The sequence below is a fragment of the Vulpes vulpes genome, chromosome 12 (assembly GCF_048418805.1).
Source record: "Vulpes vulpes isolate BD-2025 chromosome 12, VulVul3, whole genome shotgun sequence".
Lineage (NCBI taxonomy): Eukaryota > Metazoa > Chordata > Mammalia > Carnivora > Canidae > Vulpes > Vulpes vulpes.
Window position 1 is genome coordinate 131,968,248 of NC_132791.1, and position 15,543 is coordinate 131,983,790.

The window sequence follows — 15,543 nt, forward strand, 5'->3', positions numbered from 1 at the left end:
GCGGCCTGCGCTCCCCGGCTCCGCCCCGCGGCCCCGCCCCCGCGCGGCGCCCAGTCCCGGGCCGCCCGCGCCTCCCTCCGCCCCTCCCGCGAGCCCAGCCGGGGGCGGCCAGTCGCAGCCCGGAGCAGCGGCGGCGCTGGTGTCCTCTCCCCGCAGACCCGCGCTCGGCCCGCGTGCCCCGCGGGGCCATGGAGCCCGGCCCCGACGCCGAGGAGGCGCGCACCGTGCGAGAGGCGCTGGGCCGCTACGAGGCGGCGCTGGAGGGCGCGGTGCGCGCGCTGCACGAGGACATGCAGGGGCTGCAGCGCGGCGTGGAGAGGCGCGTGGCCGAGGCGCTGCGCCTGGCCGGCCCGCTGGCGCGCACGGTGGCCGAGCTGCAGCGCGACAACCAGCGGCTGCAGTCGCAGCTCGAGCGCTTGACGCGGCAGGTGGAGGCGCTGGGCTTGGGGACCGGGCAGGCCCCCGCCGCAGGCTCGCCCGGCACGCACAGCCCCCCGGCCGCGCCCGCCGCCCCCGGCCGCGCGCCCCGCCTGGGCTCCGCGCGCTTCGCCAGCCACGCCACCTTCTCGCTGTCCGGCCGTGGCCAGGTGAGCCTGGGGCGGGGGGATGTGGGAGGGCTGCGCTCCCGGGGCCGCCCCTCCGCCTCCAGTGCGTGCTCCCAGCCTCGTCGGGTCTTCTGGGCTGGGGGCTGCGGGGGTCCGGCCCCCACCCGCAGCAGGAGAGGGCCGGGGCGCCCGCTGCACCTGTCCCGGGCCCCCTCCTTTCTCTGGAGCCAGGCCCTGTTCTGTCTCCCTCTCCTCTTTGTCCCCGTGGCGCTGAGGCAGGGCCCCTGACCAGTCCGAATGGTCAGCAGCCCCCGACTGCCCCACCTGCACCCCCGCTTCACTGAGGCCTGACGGCTCTCGTTATTAATTAACCCAGATTGAGAACTCAGTACCCCCTGCGTGTGAGAGAGAGGGGGTCGCCAGGAAGACACTATGTGGTCCAGGGACCGCGTTGGGGAGCCAGCAGGGGTCGGGAGAGATGGCAGTCTCTAGCTTCCTGGGGTCAGTACCCGCGCGGGGGTGGGGGAGGCCGGCTGGACAGGGCACTACCCTGAGCCTGGGGCCCCCTGGAGAGGCCGGGAGAAGGTTTCCATGGTGTGTGCAGTGGCTCTTAGGTGGGGTTTTCCACTCTGCTCAGGCATGTGCTCTGGGGTTGGGTTTCCAGGGTCTGGGTGTGACTCATTTGCACCTGCTGCCCCTCCTTGGTTTAGTCCCTCAGTTCAGATCTCCTGAGTGGGCTGGGCTGTCCCTCACGGGGCCAGGAGGAGGGGGAGCAGATGAGCTCCGGCCCCTAGGGGGCCATGCTGGGTGGGAGCTGGCCCCAGGGGGGAGCCACTTCCCAGTGGGCGTCCCAGCCCCGTCTCCTGCTGCTGGCGCAGGTGGAGGTGGGCTGGGGGCCGCGCGTGCAGGCCCAACAGAGCTAAACTGAATGAGAGGGGAGGGGAGAGAATTGTGAAGGCCGCCTGGGGACTTGGTACCCCGGGGGCAAGACATTCTTCAACCCATGGTGGTGGCAGTGCTCTGGGTGAAGTCCTGGATGTACAGACACGCTTAATTCTGTCCTGTGAACACAACTCACTACGCGTTTGTGGTGTAAAGTCACCACCGTGAGCTCACACGTGCCTGGTAAACTGTGTCATCAGCTGTTTCTGAAGTTGAGTTCATGTGCTCCTGTCTGCTTGTGGCAGCAGCTGCCCAAGGTTTCAGAAGAATAATGTCTGGGTTATGTGTATACAAACATGTATGTGCACACACTTGCTCATTCGTGGGGCTCTCCAGTCATCTATCTCCATGGGAATTGGCCATGCTCACCTGAGAGGAGCTGGTCCTCTTGGTTATGGGGTGGAGAGGGAGGGGGAGGGTGCTGGACAAGGGGGAACAGGGTCTTCCTTGTAGCCACATGCAAGCTCCCGCAAGGACGGATGGCAGGGTGCAGGGTGGCTGGACCCAGGCTGGGGTACATGAGGGGCCCTGGGAGAGAAGACCGTCTGACCTGGGGTGGGGCTGGGTGGATGGAGACCTGCGGCTGCCTGGGGAGGGATCAGCCAGGTGAGGGGGTGTCTGGGTGCAGGCAGGAGCCTGGCCACCGGGGAGCTGCTGGAGGTGCTGGGTTGTGGTTGGGTCATGCTGAGCACGAGGGGCAGCCCCAGGGTGGTCGGAGGCTCAGATCTGGTGGAGGTTGGATGGTGGGGAGGTACCAGGGCAGAGCCCGCAGCCAAAGCCCTAAGTGGGCCAGGTCTTCGGGGCAATTGTACAGAAGGAGAAGTTGAGGCCGGAGCCTTGGGTGGAGGTGATGTCAGGTACCCAGCAGCCCAGCGGGAGCCCTGTCTTAGAGGTCAGGAGGGCAGCCCTCCGGGAGGAAGCGGCTGGGTCGCAGGAACGCTATGGCTTCTTAGGGCACGGGGGCAGAGACTTGGTGGGACAGCGGGCTGCAGCTGCGGGAAGCATGTGGGTGGAGGATGGCCCAGGTATCCAGGGGGTCAGCATCCCCTTAACTGACAGCCATGCGGGCCCCCACTTTGCATGCAGCCCCCATCTCAGGAGTGCGGACATGGGCTTCCCACCAGTTTCTGGTGGTCGACGGGGCCGCATGGAGCCACGTACATGTCCCTGCTCGTGGGGCGTGACCCGCGATGGGGGCTTGGTCACCGACAGGGGTCGACTTCGGGCTAGGCCCCTGGGCTAGCCCGAGTCTGCGAGGTCCAGTTAGGGCTGCTGTTACCCTGCCCCTCTGCCATCAGTGAGATTTAGGGAACTTTCTGCTTCCTGCTATCTCGAAGTGCTGGGTGCAAATGTAGGGGGTGGGTCATGCTCAGTGTACCAACGTCCCCTGAATGTAGAGGGAGAGAGTTGATGGAGTTATCCGCTTTTGGGCACATGTACCTTTGGCCTTGCACGATGGTGGGAAGACAGAGGTGCGGCGAGGGGAGTGCCAGGAGGACGGAGAGGGCAGGGCAGTGGAGTGGGAGGCCCGCGTCCCTAGAGCAGGCAGGAGCTGCTCCTGTCACCTTTGCTGTGAGGCCTTGGGGTTGGGCCTCAGTTTCTCTGCGTCTGAAGCAGTTGGGCTGGACTGGCCAGGCGCTTGTGACAGCGAGAGCAGCCGGATCCGTTCACAAGCGTGTGTAGCGGCAGCCTGAGGCTGGGCTGGGCCAGGCACCTGGGCAGGCATATCTGGAGCCACCGCGTCCTCGGGCAGAGGCGCTGCAGGCCCTGGGGACACTGCCAGGAGTCGGGCTGCCTGCGAGAGAAACCAGACTCCCTTATCAGTCTTCCTCTCCAGACGCAATAGGAGAGGTCACTGCCCTCGGGACGCATTTGTACTAGGTCTAGAGAACCCAGTGTGAGCGTGGGTGGAGGGGCCACGGTCAGAGGGGGCTGTGGCTGCAGGAGGAACCCCTGAAAGTCCCTGCACCCCACTAAGTCAGTATGACCTTTTCAGCAGGAGCGATGTATTTCCCGAGTCCCCAAAGTCACTCACCCTGCACCTCCTGCACCGTGTGCCCAGGCCTGGGCTCGCTCCTCTGAACACAAAGCCCAGAGGGGTACCTTGGGGTGCACCAGCCGCCTCTCGGGGACCACTTCCCCACCCCTAGGCCCCTGGTGACTCCTGTCTCAGCACACAGGGGCCCCTCGCCCCGGCTGTACAGAGGTCCTGCTGGGGTGGTTGCCCATTGTCACCCATCTCTTTCCCCTCATCCAGCCACAACAGGTGCAGGGGGGGTGGGGTTCAGCCTGCCCCAGGCTCCGGGGGGCACATTCCTGCTGGGCTGTCCCCCTGTTCTCTGGGAGGCCAGAGCACCTTGTGGGCAAACTGTCAGGTTGGGGCGGGAGACCTGGGCGCCTTGGACACAGGCTCCATTAGCTAGCTGTGTGAGTCGAGGTGCCGCTGCCCCCACCATCATGCTGCTGGGCTGTGTGATGATGAGGTCGGGGGTGGTCTCTGAAGAGGCCTCCCCATGAGCGAGGGGCAGGGGACCCTGGGCATCTGGTCTCAGCCCCCACTCCAGCTGCTGCGGTCTGGCCGCTCCACGGGAGGGAATCTGGCCGGTCAACACCCTGCCCCCACGTCACTGGGTGGGGGCCCTGCAACGTGCAGGGGCAGACACCTAGGCTCCCCCAGACCCACATTCCTGGGAAACAGGTTCACCAGCAGCCTGTCCCTCCCGGCTGCTCCCTGAACCTGTGGCACCGGTTGGACCAGACGAGGGCAGGTGGTGGTGGGGACACGGAGACCCCAGGGCTGGCAGGAGGGGGGGTGGGCGCTGGGTGGACTGGTTGTTTCTTCTCTTTCCGAGTTGGCTTGAAGCCAGCCAGCGTGTGGCCCTGGGGTGCTGGCAGGTGCCCCCTTCCCTGCTGTGCCTGTGAGTGGGCCTGGCCCCCTGCCCCATCCTCCTGAGTCCTGTCCTTTCTCACTTCTGCAGGGACCCCCACCTGTTCCATGTGGATGAGCCCCTTGGGCCCCCCCCATGGCTAAAGCTCACCCCAGCTTCTCCCCCAGGTCCCCACCCTCTGACTCAGTTCTTAAACTCAACAGGCACTGTCCAGAGCTCATCACGACCCCTTCCTGGACCCTAGGCCTTTGTGGGCACGCCCACCCTCCTGATACCCCCCTTACATCTCCCCACCCCTCTAGCCACTCCTCCTGGGTGGATGCCTCGCCCCTTGTCCAGGGTCCCGCCTGTGAGCCCCTGGCCAGCTCTTCCTCTGCTGTGCTCGGGACCCAGGATGCCTCTTCTCCCTCCTTCCTCAAGTGTGAGGCCCATACGCCAGCTGTGCTTTGACCTCAGGTCCCTGGTGAGGGGGACAACTCACATGCCATGTGTGTCAGACCTCGTCCTTATTTCCCAACCGGCGCTCCCCCCTTCATCCTCGCGTCCCTCTGATCCACAGCCCAGGCTTACAGTAGGCATCGGCCCTCTTTCCATGTCTGCTTATGTCCCCAGTGCTCTGCGTCCCTCTGTGTGGCCCAGCCAATGCCCCGTGTCCCGTGTGGGCTGGCCCCGGGGGCTGTGTGGTGCATCTCTGGCCACCAGACTGGGACGCTTTGTGCTTTGAAGTCTCTTTCTACAGATTAGTCCCTGTGCTGGGAACAGACTCCTATCCCCATCGCCCTGGCTGGCTGCAGACTGGGCATGGGTGCTGCCACCTCTGGGAGGCCTCCCTGACCCACTGGGCTGGAGGAGGTCTTTTGGAGGCATAGGCTCTCAGGCTGGCTTGGCAGAGGGGTGCCCGCAGGACGGGCTGTGCCACCTGGGGTCCGGGATGGGCTTTGTCACTCCTCTGGGGGCCTTGCTTGGACGCGTCTGTGGAAGGACATGGCCAGCATCTTCGCAGAGCCCCAGTGGCCGTCAGCCCGCATCCCCTTTCTGCTGGGCAGATGTCCCCTGCCTCTCACTTCCCTCGCAGTGAGTGGCCAGGCCCCTGCGGAGGAGACTATCCCTTCCCTGGGCCCTGGTTCCATCTGCCCAGTGAGCTGGTTTATGTGGAACAGCCCAGAAAAAGGGCCTGACCCCTGCTAGAGGCCCGGATGGGACTTCTGTAGCTGCCTTGCCTCCGACGGAGAAATGGGCCCACACAGGGCATGATCCTCCCCCGAGAAGCAGCACAGGGGTTGGTGGTGCGACCAGGACACTGGCCAGGCCGGGGGCTGGGGGTGTTGGCTCTGCTGTGACGCAGAGAAGATGACAGAGGGGCCCCCGGGAGCCAGGCAGCCCTCAAACTCCAGGCTGACACATGACCCTGGGTCCCATGAAAGGTCTTTGGTGCCCGAGGTCAGCATAGACCCCTTCTGATTCTGCCTGGGCAGCCCCCATGAAGGTGGCAGAGCTGCCTGCCGGCTATGACCAGGGCCCGAGCTGCCCGCCGACTGGGACCAAGGGGCCAGGCTCCCCCAGCTGGGGAGAGGTCTGGGAGGGGGCCAGGCCACACTGCACGTGGCACCTCGGAGCCCTTGGTCCTGACCTTTGGTGTCCGGCACTTTGGGGCAGGTTTGTGGGGTCCCAGAGGTCAGCAGCGGGGCTTGCCATGTGGCCTGGGCCTGTTTCTGTGTCTTCCGGGGGCTGCTTCTCAAACTGGAGTGTGTTTGCCCCCACCCCCTGCCCGGGCAAGGACAGGCTTTAGATGATGACTTTGAGGGTGGGCAGCTGGCCTGCCTGACAGCCCCCTTGGTGGCGGTGTCTCCGCAGAGTGTGGATTTCCAGGATGAAGCCGGTGAGGCGGATGCCAGGAAGGCATCGGACCCTGGCATCATCGAGAATGGGCACCAGCCAGGAGCAGGTAGGGGCCCATGGCCTGGGAGGGGTGGCTTGGGGGCTTGCGTCCACGACCAGAGAGCGCCTGACCCTGGACTGCAGCAGTCAGAGGGGCTGCCCCGAAGAGTGGAAGAACTTTTTAAACACAGAGGAAGATGGAAGCTCCCAGGAGGCAGTGAGCTTCTCTGTCGCTGGAGAAACGAACAGGGCCTGAGGAGTGGTCTAGGCAGCCTGTGGAGCAGACAACAGGCCAGCTAGGGTGTCCTGAGCTGACCAAGAGACGGCTGGGGCCAGACCTGGACTCTGGGTGGAGCGTTGAGGTGTCCCCAGGGAGGGAGACCTGGGAGGCTTTCTTGGAGGAGGTGGGAGGGGGGTCGGGAGGCTAGCATCCTGCTGGGGAGCTCTGAGGCCCTACGCTGTGGCTGACCTGCACCGCCCCCCAGGGTCACATGCTCCAGGTGTGGGCGATGGACCTGCCGAGGCTGCCCAAACCTTCCCAGCACCAGAGCCCCCCTGGCCTCGCCCCGTGAGCCTCTCCTTGGGACTGCCTCATCAGCCTGTCACGGCCACCACTCGGATGCCTGAGAAGTTCTCAGGGGAGACCTCGGCCGCGGCTCTGTCGCCCACGTCTGCCGCTGTCCTGGGGGCCCTCAGCCTGAGCCCCAGTGAGGCCACCACTGCCTGGACTGCGGCACTCAGCGGTAGGAGCAGGAGAGCGTGACCTGGGGACCTGGGGACAACCCTGCATCCAGGTGGGAGGGCAGGCAGGGCACATGGTGGGGGGTGGCACCAAACCCCAAAGAGCTGGAGCCCTGCAGCCCCATTGTGGCTGTCCACGGCCTGTGCCCTGGTGATGCTCCTGGGCTCTGGGGATACCATGTAGGTCCCCAGCTCAGGGCTGGGGCCGCGCTCTCTGAGATGGGGAGCACAGATGGGACCTGTTCTCTCTGTGCTCCTCCCCTGACCATGGGCCATGGCTAAGCCCAGGGCACCCGCCTGTCTGGGGCAGGGAAGGGAGGATGGCTGCTGGGGCTACTTCCCTTTCTGCTTGTCCCATAGAGAAGAACCCCCCAGACCCGTGCTCGAGTTCCAGCTATGGGGCAGCGTCTGCTGGCAGGAACAGCAACAGGTGGGTCAGGGTGAGGATGCTTGTGGGGATGGCCTCGGGTTCTCAGGCCACTAGCAGGTGCCTTCTGAGCTGACCCAGAGCTCCAGGGCCAGGGTGTGGGGCCGTAGGGCCACAGTGTCACAGGGTCATAGGGCCACAAGGTGATGGGGTCATAGGGCTGCAGGGTCACAGGGTCGTAGGGCTGTGGGGCCAGATTAGGGCTGGGAGGCTACGTGGGGAGGGGGGCGGCATCCTCTGATGGTGTCATGTGGAGAAATGTGGCCATGGAGGACTCCTCCTCCCATCAGGGCTGTGGGAGGACAGGAGGCCGTGTCCCTGACCCCCCAGAGGACAGGCAGTGGGAGGCTGTCCTCATCCGTGGGCTGGGCTCCTTCAGCTGGGTGCTTTCTAGGGGGACGACGGAGGGGGAAGGGGGGAGGAGAAGGATGAGGGAGGGACGAGGCACCTGGAAAGGCCCCTCCCGCTGGCAGCTGTCCCTGTGCCCCCAGGCCAGCTGCGCAAAGAGGAGCTGGTGAGGAGGCAGGGGACTGGCTGGGCTCCTTTTGTCATGAGAAAGGAAAATTGTGACTTTCTGGCAGATTGTTGAGGAGGAAACAAAAGGGGTCTTGTCCAGTGGGGGCGGAGGGGGGCCTGGGGCTGGCTTGGGGTCACCTTCTGCCCTGGGAGGACCCCCACCCCCACCCTAGCAGTTGGCACCTGCCAAGGGGTGATTATGGGACTGCTGTCCCTCCCTGTCATGGGCTGGCCTCCACTCTGGACTGATGCTGCCAGAGAACCAGCTCCACAGGTTGGGGCACCTCCAAAGGGTGGCGGGCAGAGCCTCCTGTGTTTCTGCTGCAGGCCCCCTACCCCATCACTCCACAGGAGGGACCCTGGACCTGTGTGTGGCCAGGCTGCTCTTGACACACGGTTCTCTCCTCAGCCCACCGCAGGCCATGCTACCCCAGTCACCCCCCTCGCCCCCACCGCCGGCCACCTTGCAGGCCCGGCGCCGGGAGCTGGTAAGGTCGCAGACGCTGCCCCGCACTTCGGGAACGCAGGCCCGGAAGGCACTGTTTGAGAAGTGGGAGCAGGACACAGCTGGCAAGTAGGGACACCCCTGCCGGGTGGGAGCCACGGGGATGGGGAGGTAGGAGGCCCTGTCCTGCCCCGTTAGAGGCACCCCTTGGTGTCTGGGCGGCCCGGAGAGACCATAGGGGTCAAGGGTTGGGTTCCTGGGGGGAGCTGTGTGCTGTTGTTGGCATGGGTACCCAGTGCCGTGTGCAGGGTGGGGCCCTACTTTGTGTGGCAAGTACACCCCCCACTCCTGGCTTCCTCCCCTCACCAAGGGAGGTGACCTCGGCATGTGCCTGCTGAGCCACACCGCCTAATCTTGGGGTTCGGGGATGTCCTGGGGCATGAGGAGGCCCTCCCTGGGGGTGGCTAGGATAGAGGGTCAGAGGAGCAGGGGGCAGGCTCAAGTCCTGTGTCCCAGGATGACCTGGTGACCCCCAATCCCTGGCTGGGGGGAGGGCAGTCTTGCCCCGTATGGTGGGGGGAGGCCATGTGCCCACACGTCGTCCAGGGGCCCCGGGGACCTCTGGGAGGACAGAGTGGCTGCTGGCGGCCCCCTACGGCCTCCCCACTCTGGCCTGCGCTCTTTGTACAGGGGGAGAGGTGAGGTGCGGGCCAAGCTGAAGCGCTCACAGAGCTTCGGCGTGGCCAGTGCCAGCAGCATCAAGCAGCTCCTGCTCGAGTGGTGCCGCAAGAAGACTGTGGGCTACCAGGTGGGCCTGGCCTGGGCCCCCTCCTGGCTGGGGCGGGCGGGCTGCAACCCCAGGGGCTGGCCTTTACAGCAGGTGCTCCAGAACCCGGGGATGGGTGCGTCTGCATCTGAGCAGTGTCTGGGCCTCAGCCTGGGGCTGGGTGGCAGGGCTGGAAGGGCTGTGTGTGGGAAGCCATGCCCCCGCCCCGCTCATCCCCTGCATTGCCCCCTGCCCGCCTGAAGCATGTGGACCTGCAGAACTTCTCCTCCAGCTGGAGCGATGGGATGGCCTTCTGCGCCCTGGTGCACTCCTTCTTTCCCGATGCCTTTGACTATGGTGCTCTGAGCCCCTCGCAGCGGCAAAAGAACTTCGAGCTGGCCTTCAGCACGGCTGAGTGAGTGCAGTGACCCCTGTGCTCGGCAGTGGCCCTGGGGGGGCACGGGGAGCACGGGGAGCACGGAGTAGGCGGGTGTGAGGCCCTCTGGTGTGACCAGAGCCTGCAGGGGTTGCCCACACATGCTCTACTCGCAGCTCCTGCCTGAGCCCTGGGGTGCGGTCTGGGAGGCCAGCCCCTGATGGGCTTGGGGTGGGTGGGTGGGGGTGGGCTGGGGTCTCCCAGGGTGCCTGGCCTGTGCTCTCAGGGCTATGTTTTTGAAACTTCCCCAGGAAGGAGGTGTTGTTCTGGCATTTGATGGGAAATCGCCTGCCATCCTGAGCCTGGCTTGTCAGGAGGACATTGAGGGGGGCGACTGTGGGACCCCTGGCACTTGGGGAGCCTCAGCCCCTGGGCTGGCCTGCCTGGCACTGGGCTGTGCTCACAGGCCTGGCAGTTGACGCACCAACTCATGGTGCTGACGGGAGGAGCTGGGGGGCCAGGGCTCTGCCCTCTCATGGGCCTGGTGGGCTGGACGCTGTCAGGTTGCAGAGAGCGGGGGCCGGGAGACAATGTGTGGAGGGCGCGTAGGGCTGCGGGGATGAAGCGGGGGAAGGTTAGCAGAAGGGAGGCCTCTGAAGCCGTTTCCTGCCCAAACATTAATCTGCCCCAAGGCCAGATTACACCAGACACAATCTGTGTCTGTGATGTAAGCCCCCCAGTTCTTGCCTTGCCTCGAGCAGGGGGTTGGCCTGCAGCAGGCCTGGACACCCAGAGGCCAGGGCAGGGTAAGGAGACCCTCCTGGAGCCGCAGCATCGCAGGATGGAGACCCCGGCCCTGGGCTCCTTGGCTGCGCTGTGGGCACGTGGGCGTTCCCCCTGTGGTGGGGTCTCAGGGGACATGCCAGACACCGGGCCCCCTCAGGGTCACCAGGGCCCCTATGTACTTTAGGAGCCTTATCCTTCTCGGCTGCGGGGGATTAGCTGTTACCCTAATCACAGAAACAGCTCTGGATGGAGCCTGTTATGCAACTGGACCCAGACGGTGGGGAAGTGGAGCCAAGGGGGCGGCTGGGCATTGGGGAGGGGCGCTTGGAGGGGTAGGCCCGATTGCCAGGAGCCCAGAGATGGCAGTGCCATGAGTGTGCAGGCCCGGGGTGCTGGTGCAGGCCCCTGGGGTGCATCCCGGCTGGTGAGGCCGCGCCTGGAGTTCTGGGTGCCATGGCCTGGCCTGGGGTGGGCCAGGTGAGGAGCAGGGCCACCGGGGTGGTGGTTGTCCCTGCGTCCTACATCATGGGGAGCACCCCGCCCCCCTGCTTGCAGGCAGTGGGAGCCTTCTAGAGCCATCTTTGTGCTTTCCCAGGACAAGGGTTGAGCTCCCGGAGCCTCCAGGTTTGGGGCACATGTGCCTTCTATGCTTGGCCCTGGGGGCGATCTTCAGCTTCCCCACTACCCCAGGCTCATAGGGGGCCAAGACCTGGCCCAGTGTCCCTGGGCTGGGGAGGGGAAACATTGTGCCTGCCCCTGAGGGTCTGCTCTGGCTTCTCTCCCGCCTTGAGGGGCTGCAGGGCAGGTGCCCGGGGACACCCTGTGTGGGCAGGAGTGGCTTCCCCTGGGCGCTTGTGGGAGGTGACCTCACAGGTCCCTGAGGCCATCCCCGGAGGACGGCGGCTGCTCGGAGAGGGATGCAGACACAGGGTTGCTTGCTGGAGGGGTGCTGGGTGTTTGTTCTGGGCAGAGCATCCTTGGTGGACCAGTAGACATGTGGGGCTGTGCAGGGGGCAGGGCCGGTGGCGAGAGGGCCTGGACTCTCGGGGGTCACAGCCTGCGGACAAGAGGGCGGACAGGCCCCTGAAACATGGAGTCAGCTCATGTTGGGGAGAGAGTGTGTGGGCAGGGCCAAGAAGTGCAGAGACGTGTCAGCCGGCCACCCTACCCCATCCAGGCTGTGGACACGGTGGCTACTGCCCCTTCTCCCCCTAACCACCGCCCCAAGGGTCCCTGAGGCCCGGTCTGTGTGAGTGATGCAGGGTTGACAGGATGGTGAACCCGCAGCCCAGATGGGTGTCCCCCGGGCTTGGAAAGCGGGAAGACAAGCCTTCTTACGAAGGGGGCTGGGTGGGTGCGTGGGGCCACCCTCTGCAGCTGCTCCCTGCCGTCTCTGGTCCCCTGGGTGCTCGAGTGCCGAGGCTCCCGCTTGCCCTGTGGGGAATGTGCCCTGCTCTCGGGTTACGCCCGGCAGAAGGGGCTTCAGGCTATTTGTGGTGCTCATGTGTCTGCGTGTGAAACCAGCCGGGAGGCCGCAGCCCGACCTGGCATCCGCGGGCGCAGTGGCTTTTACAGGAGTAAAAATAACCCCTCAAGCCCCTCCCCCGCGGCCCCTCAGCCAGCCCCGTGTGGACGGACTGGTCTCGGCGCTGGGCCGGAGCCCTCCCGAGCCCTCTGGAGCCCTCGTCCCCCCGGGCCAGGCCGGGCTCAGGGAGTTCGTTTAAAACCGGCGGCGGGTGGGTGTTAGTCAGGGTCCCTGTGGCGGCCGAGGTGCCCACTCCCTGTGGCGACGGCCTTGGTTAAGCTGCCTTGCTCTTATGAGCACCGTCGGGGATTAGGGAGTCGAGCGTACGTGGGAGGCCGCAGTCTAGGTCGGTGATGCTCAACATTTTAAAGAGGGAGAAGGGGCCTCCGCTATTTTCGAGACTCGCAGAGTTTTACAGAAGTCACTGTGGAAGGTCACCTTCCTTCCCTTGCATTGTGATTCTAGAATGTCCTTTAGCCTGTGTGTGCGGCTTCTGGGAATCCTGCCGGTGCCCTTGTGGCTGGGGGGCTGGGGGGATGAGGGGGGTGGGTGGGGCCGGGGCCAGGCCTGTTTGGCGGTGGCTTCCCAACAGGGTGGCAATGAAGTGGCAACCAGGAGGCCACCCTGGTGGTGAAGGCAGGGGTGCCAGTGGGTGGAGCCAAACGTGCAGGCGGGAGCTGCCTGCAACCCTGGGCGCCCTGGGGTGAGATGGTGGAGAGGTGGCCGGGGAGACATGACAGGCAGCACGGAGAGTCCCAGGTGCCCCTAGAGGCTCAGTGAGGAAACCAGAGCGGAGTAGCTTTGGGGAAAGACGTGACAGGAAGATTCCCCGAGGATTCGCTTCTAGCACCAGAGATAGGGAAACGCGAGCTGAGAACAGACTTGAGGGGCCAGACGCTCAGGAGCCCAAGGAATGGGAGGGGAGCTTCTGTGACGTCAGGGGACACCGGCCCCTTGCCCGTGGGGAGAGGACGCAGAGCTGCCCATAGCACTGGTGCTTCCTCCCCAGGTTTGGAGGCCAGCTCTCCAGCCTCTTCCCAGGCTGATGCTGGGGCTGTAATGACATGACTCTCACTTAGCTTGGGAGGGAGGATGGCCTGGCACACATGTGGGGTCAGCTCACATGGCCTGGGATCCCTGAGGCAGCCCTGGGCTGGCGGGCAGGTGGGCGGGCAAAGAGCACAGCGGGTGCTGAACAATAGCTGGGCAGGTGCCTGCAGGTCCCAGGACATGAATTGGCAACCCTTCCCCCACAACAAGGCACAGGGGTCCCCAGCCTGGGCCGCTGGGGGCGCCCTGCATGAGATCAAGCCCCCGGTGACCTCACGGGGCCCCTGGGTTCCCTCATAGGACCGGCTCCAGACCAACGGGCAGGTGGTAGTGGGCCGGGACCTGGTGTGCATGTGGCTGTGATGCTGGGTTTCTGGTAGAGGGGTCTGGGGGCTGGCCAGTGTTCAGGGCCCGGGAGCGCGAGGGACCCACCAGAACTGGGTGTGAGCTCCTCCGAGCACAGCCATCGCCCCAGCCTGTGGGGCACAGCTGGGGTCTGACTGTGCCGAGGACGTGGACTGAGCAGCAGACTTACCTCTGAACCAGCTTAGGTTCTGAAGTCCGACCTTCCCCGTCCACGTGCTTGCTCTTTAAGTCGGGGCCCGGTGATGGAAACGGCAACCACCCTGCGGTCCGCATGCATGGAGACCCCTCTGGCCCCCTCTGCCCCGCACCCCACGGTTCCTGCAGCAGGACAGATACCAGGAGCAGTCACGTGTCATTCTCGCCCAACGTCCGTGAGGCTGGGGTCAGGTTGTGAACCCCGACAGTCCATGCACTTGGTCACAGGGGAGGCGTAGGGACCTCGGGACCCCAGAGGTGCATTCTGCTGCGGAGTGGGGAAGGACACCCGCTGTCCTCTCCTGTCACTGTGGGCGCTGCCGCGGGAGCTGGGATGGTGGGGAAACCACCAGAGAGTGCCCAGCCATCGCGGCATCTATGCCAGGGCTGAAGGCTAGACCCGTGGTTCCCAGAGCACACGTCTTGGGGCCTGGGTGGGAGGGGGGCGGGCAGCTTTCTACCGTGGCCCTGGTGACCCACCAGCGGGTGGCGAGATCAGGTGAGCGGTTCATGCCCTGCACTGAGGGAGCAGGGTTGGGGGGGAGACAAGCATTGGGGGAAGATCTCGGGGTAGAAAGTACGTGCACAGGTGTGTGTCTTGTCACCGTGAAGAGTCTCTGTGTGTGGGTCTCATAAAGGGTCTAAAACACTGTTTATGTGTCACTGGGGTGAATTTATTTCTTCATTTACTCTACATTTTGTAGCTCACGCTCATTTTTCCTCACACTGCCGCTGACACACAATAAATGTTTTGGTGATGTTTCATTCTTGCACTAAAATGTCGCTAGTAAAATTTGGACTAACAGAAATGAAAGTTAATTCCACTGGAACTTGGAACAGGAGGTGCTTTTCAGGGATGACATAAACCGACTAGGGGGTTTCTGGGTGTGGGGGTCTGGGCAGCACTGACCCCCAAGGTCTCCTGGGGTCATGGGAGGCCCCACCCTGGGGGAGGGGGTGTTGTGGGGCTTCTGGTGTGGCCAGTACCCTTGTCCTGACGTCCTGATGGGGCTTCTGTGTTGTAGGAATCTGGCCAGTTGTGAGCGCCTCATCGAGGTGGAGGACATGATGCTGATGGGCCGCAAGCCGGACCCCATGTGTGTCTTCACCTACGTCCAGTCGCTGTACAACCACCTGCGTCGCTTTGAATGAAGCCTGTGGGGCCTGTGTTGCCAGGGCCGAGCCCAGGAGGAGCTCCCTGAGCTCGGCGGCTGGCTTGGGGTGCAAGGCGTGCCGTCCGCCTGCTGTGTTGTGTGATGCGGGCGCTGCGCGCTGTGCTCCACATGGGCGGTGGCCGGGCCCGAGGGATAGGGAGAGCCAGCTGGCGCAGTGGGTGCTAAGTGCTTATGTCCCTTCCCGTAAAAGGCTTGCCTGTGGATCCTGGAATGTGAGGTCTGTTTTCCTGCTGCCGAACTTGGTACATTGGCTTCCCGGGGTTGCGTTGTGACCAGGTGTGTTTTGTCAGAATACCCAGGGTTCCTTCCATTCGTCCGTTCGTCCGCATGTGCTCCTAGGCCCTCTTCTCCTGCTCTGGGCCTCGGCCCTGCAGCGGGGAGGACGCCCCTGCGACAGCCTGACAAGACCACATCTAGGGAAGAAGCTTCGCCAGGGCCTAGGCAACACATGCCCCCAAGTCACCCCCGCTCTCTGGGGGGTGGGGGGTGCCACCTGGTCCCCAAGTGCCCCATCCTTCCTGGGAGGCCCCACGAGGGTTGGGCTGAGAACAGGCTCCTCCCGAGGTTAATGTGATTAGGGAAGGATGGGGCCGTTTGTGCACAGGAGTAGTTTCCATTCATGTTTTTTAGGGGATTTGCTGCAGATATTAATAGGAGGTAACTGCATCTGTACTGTTGACTGTTTGTACATAAAAACACGTGTCAAACTTCACTTTGCATTTGTTATTTCTGTTTGGGGATGTGGGGCCCATGGACAAGGGATTTTGCCTGCGTTTCCAATGAAAATCTGCTTAAATCCCCCCCACCCCATCACTGCCCAGGAGGATGAAAGTCATGTTGGCACAGTAGCTGGAGAGGCTCCCTTGTCCCTGCTGGGGGGACATGAACAGGGACCCCCCCTCCCCCAGTGCGCTGCCAAGGT

At 64.4% G+C, this 15,543-nt stretch overlaps 1 protein-coding gene across 1 annotated transcript; it reads left to right on the top strand.

Annotated features, from left to right (window-relative positions):
• The first annotated feature begins 70 nt into the window (after positions 1–70).
• On the top strand, positions 71–15,333 carry SMTNL2 (smoothelin like 2). Its single transcript, XM_072729979.1, has 8 exons — positions 71–587; positions 6,230–6,320; positions 6,739–6,996; positions 7,355–7,424; positions 8,347–8,511; positions 9,073–9,190; positions 9,412–9,563; positions 14,472–15,333. Exons 1-8 carry the CDS (start codon positions 189–191, stop codon positions 14,596–14,598), a joined length of 1,380 nt encoding a protein of 459 aa, XP_072586080.1. The 5' UTR covers positions 71–188; the 3' UTR covers positions 14,599–15,333.
• Positions 15,334–15,543: the final 210 nt, after the last annotated feature.

Bases quoted from the DNA above. Each gene is read 5' to 3' on its own strand.
- SMTNL2 (XM_072729979.1), top strand. From the start codon at position 189: ATGGAGCCCGGCCCCGACGCCGAGGAGGCGCGCACCGTGCGAGAGGCG. The intron at 9,191-9,411 runs GTGGGCCTGGCC...GCCCGCCTGAAG, and splicing joins AGAAGACTGTGGGCTACCAG to CATGTGGACCTGCAGAACTT. The intron at 9,564-14,471 runs GTGAGTGCAGTG...TCTGTGTTGTAG, and splicing joins CTGGCCTTCAGCACGGCTGA to GAATCTGGCCAGTTGTGAGC.